The 12,959-nt window shown below is 44.6% G+C and overlaps 1 protein-coding gene across 1 annotated transcript in view; it reads right to left on the bottom strand.

Annotated features, from left to right (window-relative positions):
• The window catches only part of LOC149341727 (corticotropin-releasing hormone receptor 1-like), a 177,014-nt gene that overhangs the window by 15,084 nt on the left and 148,971 nt on the right, over window positions 1–12,959 (bottom strand). Inside the window, exon 10 of the mRNA XM_089543891.1 lies at window positions 2,987–3,028. Within this exon, the coding sequence (XP_089400017.1) occupies window positions 2,987–3,028 (42 nt within the window). The remainder of the gene's footprint in view (window positions 1–2,986; window positions 3,029–12,959) is intronic.

Below are 12,959 nucleotides of genomic sequence, written 5' to 3'. Positions count from 1 at the left end.
TTCCATGCGCGGATTACGCGTAAACAGGTCCCAGGAGCGGCGCTGAGCGCCACGCGCTTCAAGCTCTCGAGGAATAAAAAAGGTCCCGCGAGAACGAAGGGCAAGCAAGCTGGTCTTAGGGGAAAAAGGCGGGCGCGGCTTACGACCTCGTTGTTGTAGCAGCGGCTACTGCTCTTTGGATGTCGGGGTCTTCGACCAGCTGCTGTGGCATCGCCTCGCACGGTGCTTGCTCTTTGCTGCTTGGCGGTAGCATGCACGGAACGCGTTGGTCTTGTGGGCGGTACGGAGATTAGCGACTTTCCGGGGGGGTTAGCGAACTGACGCGTGGGCCAGCAGCACGTTTCGTGCTTGCATGGATTCCTTTTTTCTTTTCATCTTATCCTACTTGTGTTCTCTTACTGGAATTATCCTCCCGTCGGGAAATTGCACCATCATTTAATATTAATGGGCCCAGGGGCATCAGGATCGAAACGACAACACAGGTGTTTCTATCTGCGCTTGTTTCACTTTTTTTTTTCGGTGCCAGAATAGTTGCGGCAAATTACAACGACTGCTGACTTACGTGGAAGGTTTGTGGAAATGTCGAGTGTTATGCGCGTGTAGAAAATTGAGCGCGGGTACAGGTTCTTCCAGTGTCATCAGAAACCTAATCGTAATTAAGTAAATTATTTTGCATCATGTTTCTCGAAAAGATTCCAAGTTAAAATATTACAGGCTGGAAGGATTGTCAGCTGCCTCACGGGGGGAAGCTAGTATATTTGATTGATATCCTAAGTGGCGGTACGAGGTGTGCGCTATAGGGATGGTGCAGACGTTTTCTAACCTGCTGCTCTGTTACATCCAGACAACCTTGATGTCGTCTACAAGAAGACATCAAGGTCGTCTACAAGAAATAAGCTGGACGAGGTGAAATGCTACTTTCCAGAGAACCTTTATATTAAAGAGCTCAATGTGACGCACGCAGTGCAAACAGTGTTCACGTCATGAGACCGCAATTTCTTGTCTCCATGACTCTGTGGCTTTGACGCTAGTCTGCTGATCCCGAGGCCATGGATTCGATCACAGCCGCGATGGTCGTGTTTCTATAGATGCAAAGTACGAACATACCTATATGCTGTGCGGAGTCAGCGCACATTAAAGAATCCCAAGCGCTCTAGGCTAATACGGAACCCTCAACTACGGCATCCCTCATTTCCCATATGTCACTTCGGTACGCCAAACCCCACAATTTAGAAATTACTGTTAGTGAGCGAGAATCCCAGAAGTCTCTGCAAATGATAGATAGGCCGCAGCTTGAAATTGGAGCCACAGAACCTTCCTGAACGTGCCCAGTTGTATTAAGGCGCCCATCATTGCATTTAAAGTTGCTGTGCCACATCACGTGCTTCACCTTCCGTCATTTTTTTTTTTTGACGTCATACAGGTTGCAAATGCACACGCTAAGACGAGTAGTTGCTAATATCAACTATCAGTTTATAGCGGCTAGGCTCAGTACACACAGGCTGCAACTAAAAGCATATTTTTGCCATGCCGCGTTTATAAACAACCCACTTATGGCTTATTCGAAATACCTATAGCTTTGTGCTAGCTATTGAGAGGAGGGGTACCGCTGTGCGAGCGATGAATCGCCTATAGCACCTTGGGTGCGTCGTAGATTTCCTTTTCCTCCTCTGTACTTTGTTTTTGTCTTATAGATATACCACTCCTGACGTGCGGCTTACGAGACACTCGTCTGGTTAAGCTTCCTAGCTTTCTGCGCTCTTTTTCTCCCGCTCGCTGCAGCTGACACAGAAAAAAAAAGCAAAGAGAAGATTTCAAGTGGGTAGTCGACGCACGTGACTAGCCTCGCTAAAACCCGCCGAGGCCGTAGTAAGATACAGGATACACTACAGCTTTGTTTACGAGCTCAAGCTGTCTACTGCCCTGTCACGGGAGAAGCGACCGTGGCCATGGCAGCGCATTTGAATCAGCTTCCGCATTTCCCGGGCACAGTGGATGCAGTCCACCAGTTAATACTCGTCTGGAGGCCCTTTGTAAGCTGAGCGGTGAGTGCGCAAGCACGGATCCATGATTACTAAGTGTCTCTTCTAGCCAGAGAAGAAAGAACCGAAGAAAAAATGCTATGTTAGTGGCGCAAAATACAAGATGGGATATGCACTCAAAGCACAGTAGCCGCCATTTTGGATTGCATGCAGCCCGGCGAAATGCTATGGTGCATGTCTAATTGGCTTATCTTCGCCTGCTACGGCTTGCACCGCTGAAGCTACGCGTTGGACGTCAAAATGGTGCCAGTGACATCACGTTAATACTCGTCTACTTACGCGGGCTGCTCACGGGAGCGATCTCGGCTGTCTATTGCCACAAGCAAGAAACTCAGTTTATCGCTTCATTTGTATGAGGAGATACATTCCAAGATAGTAAAAGCGTGCGTAGCAAAACGCTTGCCCATGACCGAGGCTGAAACAAGATGCACGATTCACTAACTGCGACATATTACTATATTACTAGCGCTATTACTATTACTAGATGCACGGAAATTATTAAACGTGACTGTCACTCAAGTTCGCAACTCTCTCGTCGACCATTACGAAGTGCTTAAAACCTGTCACCTCGTTGGATGCTGATGATCCGCCAGTGCCGGTGAACTGATCAATACCATATATCTTGTATGATGTAAGCTTCATATAACCCGCCCTTTCGTAGTATATAGTTGCCCTTTAAGCGATTGTAGATTATACTGACTATAGTTATGCTTTAAGTGGGACACAGCTTAATATGTACACATAAAACAATTGTTACGCGCCCATGAACCTACGACTGCATTAGCAACCACACAGAAAAAGAAGTTTGTTGTCTTTGGAAGCACGACAATCCATTGAATATTCTGATATCCGAGAACATCACAGTGAACACTGTTTACCGAACAAAGAGCTCACAGCCCATCCTGCTCATACGCGGAGAAAGAAAGACACAGGCTTTCGCTTACCTCCGAGTTGACGAAGCAGTAGAGGACCGAAACGGACAGGCCCTGAAGAAGAAGAGAGAAAGAGATAAATTAATATCACAACCATTCCTGATGGACAGCATAATGATGATGGACAGATGATGGATTCCGGATTCCTGATGGACAGCAGATATATTTCAGCAGTTTTAATCCGAAACAACCAAAAATTAAGTGATGTTAAGAACTGCATGACCTCAATAAAAGAAAAACCATACGAGTCAATCGACCCACTCACGCGCGCATGCGCACAAGACCTTTATGAAAGTACTCGAATAAAACTCAATCCGGAGTTGTGGTTGTTTTGCGAGGTAAAGTATGGTGGCTTGCTGCCACTGAAAGTCGCAATGAATGCGACGGAACAATAACAGAAACGTGAAAATGCACGAGTTTGAAGCCATCGATGCACGTTAAAGCACGCAAGATGGTAGAATGATTCAAAGCCGTCTGCAACGCAGTGCTCACCCCCATACAGTTCCTTCGTTGTGTAAAAAGTCTAGAAATAAATCACATCACGTTAGTAAATATAGCTCAGCTCTTCTCTTTCTTTAGTTTACTTTGAGCTTTCCATCGTTGCAGCGTTAGTCAACATGATTTCCTTCATTCGAAAGCCTTATTAATGTATGTTCCTAGTGTGTTACATCTTGTATCAAATTATAGGGCAGCAAAAATATAAAAAATAATATATTTTTCTGAAGGGTATTCAGCAAATCGAAGATAAACCGGGTGGTTCAGGAGACCAGGTACTAAAGGTCATGCAAAAAATTGTGGGCACACAGAAGACGTGAAGAAACCAAAGAAAATAAAAAGATTCACTTTATTTTCTCAAGTGTAGACTGTGCATGTTGCCATTTTTATTTATCTTCAGAACAAGGAAGTCTGAGTGGTTATGTGATGTATCTGATGTGTTCTAGCTCCCCTTCCTCATATGTTATAAACCGAGGCTTTGCAATGCTTTCCATTCCACTGGGATCACGAGTGTCATGTTAATTGCAGAAGCATGCACAGCATAAAACAATGTTATTCATAAATCAAAACAACAGCGACACCTTGTAACGTGGCAATACGATGAAAAATATTCTATAATTGCTCACAAAACAAGTCCAATACGGCGTGTCGTGAAAACCATGCGATGTATGGAAAAGTGCAAAGGCCAATCAAGCCAGCGCTGTAGCTCATCCGACAGAGTATCGCTAGTGATGGGTAGGAAGGTCTTTCGTTCTATCGCTAGCTATTGAATTCTATTTAAGTTTCTTTCACAAAACTTTCAACGTTGATGGAAGACCGTAAACTTTGATAAAATGACAGAGGGCCCCATGCCTTGAAAAGTGCCGTCTTCGAGGCGTGAAATATAATAATGCTCTGCGGTTCGTCGTGCTAAGACCGCCCTTGTCTCTGCAGATGCTGATAGCCGTCGTCTTGCACACGAAAAAGAAGGGAAGCTCGACGTTAACAACCCGGGTGGCTTGCTGTCACGCAGGCCTTACTCCTAACCCTTCCACACAAAGAAAAATGAGACCAAAAACGCGACTTCCACTCTTTCTTCCCTGTACCCGGGATGAAGAGATCGCAGAGATACCTGTAATGTCTTATCCAATTATGAAAGTGGCGGTTAAGAGCTCTGGTGTTTCCTCTGTGTTCGTTGTTGAAAAAAGTTATAGGAGCGGAATATGTCCGTCCCATCCGGTACTTTTTTTATTCTTCGAGAACAAAAAAAAGTGCGGAACTAAGGTGCCGCTTTTGTGCAAACAATAAGAATTTTAAGTGTTCACGCTAAATGTGTCGGTATTTTTGGGCTTCTCTAATAACACTGTCCTAATAGTGAGGCAGGCAGTATCCCGAATATCGTACGTAAACCAGATCAAAGGTCACCCTAAACGTGGTGCTCTCAAGCAAAACTCAGCTTTCTTAATTGTAGAGAAGCATACCTTATGATGCCTGCTACTTTAATAACACGGCAGTAGTTTAATTGCTACATAAGAGCACTAAGTACATTTTAACACGACAGGGCTAAGGCCCTCGTGTCGCACGAAAGCCGTTGTCGTCGGCGTCGTTGGAAGTGAGCGAATAATCCATGAAAAATCCCCACAGAAGCAACCTACAAGGCTGCTGGACCACCTTGGTCATGTGATCTTCTGACGTCATCACAACCAGCCCACCTCATGGTGAGCAAACTGCCCACCGTGGCAGGTGGCAGTCAAGTTAATGATTGGTCGTGCAATGTTACTCGGTAATAGCAACCTGTGTCTCACAAGACACACCGGTGGCTCTGTTTGAAACAGCCGCCTAGGTGCCAGGGCAGTGGCGCATCGCTAACTGCTGCACCACTGCACCAGGTGTGGTATGAGAACTGCCTGGGATTTACAAGTGTAAAGTATAGAGACTAACCAATTCCACATATATGGTCATTAGCCCGTTAACGCTATCGCTTCATACCCCGAAAGTGGAGCTTAAATGCCCCCTCCAGTACCTTACGCGTGCTTATTGAAGACATTAATCAAAAAAAGGCCTGCACGGGCGGTCTGCCTTAAAGCAATATCCAATCTTGTTCCTGTTTAACCATTTAAGTCTTTTTATGGGGGAAGCATACCTTAAATCATTCACAGGCAAAAAACGCATTCAGAGTCTCCAACCTTGGAGTGCGGCTCTCGGTAAACTTGAGTTTTATTTTAAAAGTGTTTTTTGCAGTTTTGCAACTTTTCTATTTCAAGGGCTACTTAGGCAAAATACTTTATCTTGTAAAGCGCAAAAGTTTTTTATTACGTTACCATTATTTGCCACCCGCGGTGGTTGTCATTCGAGAAAATAAAAGCGAAGGCGCTGTGACGTAAAGCAGCGCAGCAGTATACGCAACTGGGGATAAGTGGGCGCACAAACTCCTGCTACACACACAAACCTGCTCACAAACAAACTACTACGGGCCGACACTTCAAAGCAGCTGCCAGCAACGCACCCCAATGTCAAAAGTATTCTTTGAACGTTAGTGAACATTGGAGACATGGCGTACTAAGTCGAATATGGTCGTTTACTTGCTGCACTTTTGATCGGCTGGGCACGTCGTCTGTACAATTAGGATGTGTTTTACGCCATGCTCCAGATATACAGGGTGTTTCACCTAAGACTTTCTGCAATTTTTAAAAATAAGCTATTTGAATTAGATGCGCGCTTTTTCTGGCATAGCATTGTCAGTGGTGTAGTACATCATAATGCAGCTAAGACTTGCTAACTAGCAGGCTTGTTAACCAATATTTTATAGTTAACTTTTAAAATATTACCGTTAGGCTCCTTAATTATTGAGAGGCATGTAGCCCACCGTAAGTAATGTCCATACCCGTTGTTAGAGTTTCGAGAACGCGATTATCCTCGGCGCTGTGGCCCAACAAATTTTGGCTATTTCGACGAGTTACGTGCACTGGAGAGGTTGCTTTGCCTGCTGCATTTTGTCGTGATGTAGGCGAAATTTGTTGGGCCACAGCGCCTAGGATAATCCCGTTCTCGAAATTCTAAAAACGGATATGGACATTACTTACAGTGGGCTGCATGCCTCTCAATAATTAAGGAGTCCAACGGTAACAGTTTAAAAGTAAACTATTAAATATTGGTTAACAAGCCTGCTAGTTAGCACGTCTTAGCTGCATTATGCTGTACTACACCACTGATAATGCTATGCCAGAAAAAGCGCCCATCTGATTCAAATGGCTTATTTTTAAAAATTGCAGAAAGTCTTAGGTGAAACACCCTGTATAACTAGTGTTAGCACAACGATGAAACAACACAGGTATTTCGACTTCAATCATTGTTTGTGTGAGTACTTTCTAAAATTCTCTATTAGGTTGAAATATACCTGCGCTTAAAAGACACGGACTGAAAGAAAGAGACACACACACCAGCGCTTTGTGTGTGTGTCTCTTTCTTTCAGTCCGTGTCTTTTAAGCGCAGGTATATTTCAATATGGTAAACCAACTCGCCCAAGAAACCACCCTGCTAAACTCTATTAGGGTCCAGAAATATTGGTCAGAAATGCTTCTTAGCGACTTTAGACGAGAACTGCGTATATATTTTTTTCACCCAAGCTCCTACAGTGACATTTAAAAGCAAATTTGAACGGATGCACATGAAATATTCTTGATAGAGCTTTTCCTGCGATGAATTATTTCTGGAAATGGTGTGTGCGGCGGGCAGAATTTATTTCTTAATCAAGAGCAGTTTTTTTTTCTTTGTGTGTCGTTTTAAACCAGTTAATTCTTACTCAGCAGCTTTGTATTCTCTGGCTATACCTCATTTGTCCTCATAACCCTGATGAGCCATGTTATTGTCCGGTAAATACCTTACTGCTCTTCGATCTGCATAGGAACAGCCTTGCTCCGCTGGACACAATTTTAGCGGCAAACGCTGAGAGGTTCAGTGCCTATACGGTACTTAACTCTGCTGGGGATGATTTTCATTATTTAGAAGCAGTCCGTATGCTCCCATTAAACTGAAAAATTGTGGATTAAGTCGTAAGTCAATTATTTATTTCAAGAGAGATTTGCAGTCACTATGAAAAAACCTTGAAATGACGAAAAATTAACACTCATGGCGCTGTTGCCTTAAAACTTTATCACCAACTCTCCCGTCCAACTAAAGCATTAAAAACTGCGCCAATTTAGACAATTTTAGATTGTTTTTTGTTGTTTTGTTTTTCGTAAAGCAAGACGGCGCCTCGTTAAAACATACGTTCTTATTAATTTGTGGCAGTCTAAAGATGAAAAGTTATTTAATCCAGGGGTCTTCTATACAGGTTATTTCTCTGACGCAGATTCCTTTCTTTGCATGAATATGTAGCAATTGCTACATATTCATGCAAAGAAAGTATGTCTATTGCCCTGAGTTAAGACGCAATACAAATAGACACTTATATGTCGATAGTGGGAGGGCATCAGGTCAAAGCAGTTTTACCAAAAGGCGTTTGAAGGTCCTTCCAATGTGTTCACACTGGAAGCTTCTCTCCGCCTACGGGTACATATGCATATATGCACGCATATTAAATGCACGCAATGCACGCGCCGCCAATTTAGGAGCAAGCACACAGGGCGAACAAGTACGATGGTGCAATTGTTCATCTCACAGCAACCTATTCCAACTGCGGACTCTACGCACATGCAGACGTAACCTTCTTACGAGTTACGGACCATTTAGGAGCACCGATGCAGTGCTCACTTATTCTGTCATGAACATAGAGACCTGAAACAGCTCTTTACTCATTTATTCATTCCGGTATGGAGTCAGTCTTCTGAACAGGCCTTCCTTAAGCTGATTAGTGACGTTGCAGTGGGTTAGCGAGCAAGTAAGATTATGAGCTAGGCATTCGCAGTTTCATTAGGTAATTAGTCATCAGGTTAAAAATAATCAATGAGCCTTCCTAACAACAAGAGTTGCCGCATTAGTGACGGCAAAAAAAAAAAAAACATCACTGCATGGACGAACTTGCCACTTCGTTGGAACCTCTATGCCAGCGTTGTGTCTTGTTTGTGTCTGCAGTTATTTTTTCTGCCGTGGAGGTGAATTTTCTTCGGGCTGCGTTTTTCCAGCTGACGCAGTGAACGTCGTCACTACATGTTCGCAATATTTGCAGTAACGTCTACTGGGCATTGATTTCTAAAGTCAACACTCAGACGTGGCTTTTTCTCTTTTTTTTTTTTTTTTTGCTGTTGGGGTCTCAGTATGTGCAGTACGACTCAATCTCTCGTGAAACGAGCAAGCGACGCATGCACTGTACGCTGTATTTTGAAGGGTCGAATAAACATGACGTGAAAGGTAGCGTTGGTTGCGTCCACTTGGCTTTTTCTTTGCTCCATTTTGTTCTAGGACAACTAAAGAACAAAAACACAGGTTCGTTCACCGCGCAACAACATGAAATTCGCAGCAAATGACATATAGTGAGCTGCGAGCCTTGCCCGAATAAATTCGGACGGGAGCAAGGCCGAACACGAACGTCTGGTGTATAGCTACCCAAATATCAGATAAGATAGGGCAAGATAACATCTGCTAGGCTAATTAGCTTCGAAATTCCGTCATCTCTAGATATTTTCAGCGCTGCGTGCACACTTTTATTCACATAGTTGATTTTCCATCTACTATCTTCGTCTCCTGTGCTCCTGTCTTTTTCTCCTTGGAAGCTGCCTCCCTTGCAAGAATATTCTTATGCAGGTGAAGCCAACCACAAGAAAGAAGTGCGATAATCGAAGGAAGTTTTGCTCGAAAGTTAACAGAAATCTTGGAACAAACGTTGAATTTTTGGACATAAAAGACGCCGCAGGTAACGTCCTGCTATTGATTTTTACTACTGGGGTTCCTCTGGCCACCACGACAATCTCTGCTCAATGGCACTTCTGCCATTCGTCGGCAACTAAAATGGGCTCTGACTTCGAATGTTCAACTGGTGACCTCGCGGACAACAATGCAACTCCGTAGCTTTCAGAATCCTCAGGGGGCATTAATTTCAGTGAAAAAGTGTGGGTCATGGCCAGGGACAAAAGAGAAGTGGGTCTGCGGAGTGAAAGAATAGAAGAACAAAGCTCGGTGATTTTAGCCAATCAATGCTCACCAAAAAAAATACAGAAACAGAGAACAAAACAATTTAATCATCGTTCCTCAAAATGAAAACAAAAATGACCCCCCCCCCCCCCCCTCCGTTTTTTCTTTTCATCTGAGAGAGGATCTACTAGCACACTAGAAAACAAGACAAATCAAAACCAGAAGCTAACGACAGGTACGGTGGTGCATAAGATACTAAAGATGTGTGTTTTCAAGGTGGTCATGATCAGAACCTGTGAGAGCGCCTGGCAGCATCTAGCGACACTACACATGATAACTACGGAAGATTGTAATGTGCATACAGTAAAAGCTACAAGCGAAAATTCTCGCTTTAAACGTGCCTTGTTACTTAGACCTCTGGCATAAAAAAAATGAGCAACTGTACATTCTTTCTTTATTGCCCTTGCAAAACCGCCTTTTTCCGCCTATTCCTCGCCAATTCAAAGCTTTCCTTGTTACTCCTCCAGAAAATTTTCATTGTTTAGAAATATTACGAAGAAACAAAAATGTGCCTTCGTGCAATCAAAGAAGCTGAAATAATGTTTAATTAAGGAGGTCCTAGACATAACCGGAAAGGTAACAACCAAAGCCGTGCAGTAAAGCATGAGATAGCACTCCCCGATTTGCTCTCCCTTCTTACCTGCAAATGTAGTATAAGAAAGATTCAGTTTAGAAAAACAAATCAGATGCTTTGCTAAAGCAATCACAGCGCCGTCGATGTACGCATTTTCATGTGAAGTCCGCGCATGGAATTCAGCGTAGCTGCAAAAAAAACTCGGCGAAACATGCGTAGTCCGCCCATAGCATTCTAGTCTTTTAATGAAACGACGCTTGGCTTTGGCTGAAGGCTTGGCGTTTCATAAAACCGAGGTAATTGAGCTTCCCCTGACGTAGAGTGCAATATTTACATCGTTCTGAGAGTGCGTCAGCCACTATGATCAGTTTCAGCACGAAACTTTAGTTCGATTTCTGTATGCCCGCGTGAACCTGGGCATGGACCTGCATACGGGTGAGGTTCTGCAGGCAAGCATACTTTTCATCTGCTGGTTTCCTGCGCGGCTTGGTCACTGAGCAGACGAGAACAGTTTTACTGCGCTGTTTTAGTAGGTTGAGTTGGATGGTAAAAACGAGAACAGTCAATATGGTGCGAAAAAATATTCTTTAGATGAAATGACGATACTCTCCCTCACAGGTGACGAATTCAAGCATATGAGTTGTTGCAGCAGAAGGGGCTGTATTAAGGAACTGAACATTATAGGGCTATAATTGTGAGTAGTGATCTTTAGATAAAAAGAAAATATTACCAAGCGACCATTAAAGGCGCTTTGAAATTCAGCGTCAACAGGTCGCTTTACCCAGCTTCACTATGGTGTTACTGCCCCGCCGCGGTGGCTCAGTGGTTACGGCACTCGGCTGCTGACCCGAAAGACGCGAGTTCGATCCCGGCCGCGGCGACCGAATTTCGATGAAGGCGAAATTCTTGTGGCCCGTGTACTGTGCGATGTCAGTGCACGTTACAGAACCCCAGGTGGTCGAAATTTCCGGAGCCTTTCACTACGGCGTCCCTCATAGCCTGAGTTGCTTTGGGACGATAAACCCCACTATACCAATTATCACTATGGTGTTACTGATTAATGAGGTGGTCAAGCGCACAGCTACAGCTCAAAGTGGAAGCATCTTCGACAGTCTGCCGCTAACCGAAAAAAGAGAGCCGAAAACATGGACACTCAAATGCTCTAGTGGCCCCGTCGTGGTTCGCCTGCCACTTTTGTCAGGCGGTTTCTGCTGCGCGGCCGCCCACTTCCTGGCCCTGGCGCCATTGTCTCATCATATCGGCTTCACGACCTGACTCATCAGGACTCTCTCAACGTTAAAGCTTTCGCTTCGCCTCACAGCAGCGCAACTCCGGGTCTTCATGCAATCGCCACTTGTGCTCAAATTCGCAGCGACGTTCACAAAATTAGCATGAGCCTTTAATGATGATACATGTGTTCTATCAGCACTGAGAGGCTGAACTGACTAGAGTACCCTTGGAAGATCAACTAACGCTCATCGACCAGGTTTGCGAGGCAGCTTGGACCACTGGAGCTATAGAATGCAGACCCCACCCATCTGATTGTCAAGCAACTTTTAAGACCACTTTCTCAATAATTTTTTTTCTCTCTCTCTGTTCATCCGGCTATAGGGAACCTGCAGTGCCCACGTGGCGCTGCAGTTGTCCCACCGGGCGCTTGTAACTGCTGCCGTCATCGGCTTGGGTCGCGAAAAACGTGAGGCCACATTCCGCGCAATTAGAAGCTCACGCCTTGCTAATAGCATTCCTTGCTTAGGTGCTCTCGACGTAATCCACTTAGCTGCCGCACGCCACGTGTGGCTTCATCAAAGCGCTCCAGCGAACGCCGATAAGCGCAGGAAAATGGCTTGGAAAAGCACTACAGGTTCCCCTAAAGAGCGATTTTCTCCCCCGCTAGGCTGCATGCCACGGCGCTGTGATCGACGCTGTGAAGAGCTTCAGTGCCGGTTACCAGGCGACCCATATTCTGCGCTTTATTTGCAAGCGGCTGAGTGACAGCGCATCGCGTGGGCCCGCAGGATAGCAGAAGCTGTCGGAGTCCTGGGCTGAGGGCCTCACCCGAAAGTACCGGTCCCCGTGTCAACCTTCCTTTTAATGAAATAAAAGTTTTTCACCACCATCACCAATAGCCACGAGCCACGCAGCGCTGACGTGCTGACACGCTCGCTCTTAGGATCAGTTTTGTGAGAAAGTGAACGTACTAACTTTTATTGAACTAAACGTCTACAACAATTTGTTGCAGGAAATAAAAGGTGTTATAAACGAAGCTGTACAGCCACACACTCGAGAAGGTTCACAATACGGATGGAAGGAAGAGCAAATTTAAAACCACAGAAAAGAGCTAGATGAACCATTTCTGGTTTCACTGGAGTGAAAATGTTTACACCGACAGCGACTACAGCAACAAAACTAGGAAATGGCGTACGACCGATAGAGCACCAGTGGCTTCGTTGGCAGTGTCTATCAAGTATCTCAGCACATCAGCACTAGCCGCGAAATGACAGGCTGATGCTCTTAAGGTCGATCTTTCAGCGATTAAATGGCATTCAAATTAGTTCATTTTTCCTGCACTCATTCTTTGAAGTTAAGCTGATGACGTCAGTTAACATTGCTAATGTTACACGTTATTTCGCGAAACATCAATTTTCGCAGTGCTAAATAGCGTTGCAATGCCTTGTGCATAAAATTTCTTAGCAGAAAAAAAAACTAGCTGACAGCTGAGAGGGTCTGTGACGTAACCACTGGTGCATAGTTGCATGCCTGAGCCTTGTGGTTCGCACGCCAGTGTGCAGCATTTTGCTGAATTTT

The sequence above is a fragment of the Amblyomma mixtum genome, chromosome 5, assembly GCF_055824585.1.
Source record: "Amblyomma mixtum isolate Tamu chromosome 5, ASM5582458v1, whole genome shotgun sequence".
Lineage (NCBI taxonomy): Eukaryota > Metazoa > Arthropoda > Arachnida > Ixodida > Ixodidae > Amblyomma > Amblyomma mixtum.
This window is presented reverse-complemented; position numbering and strand designations above follow the sequence as displayed.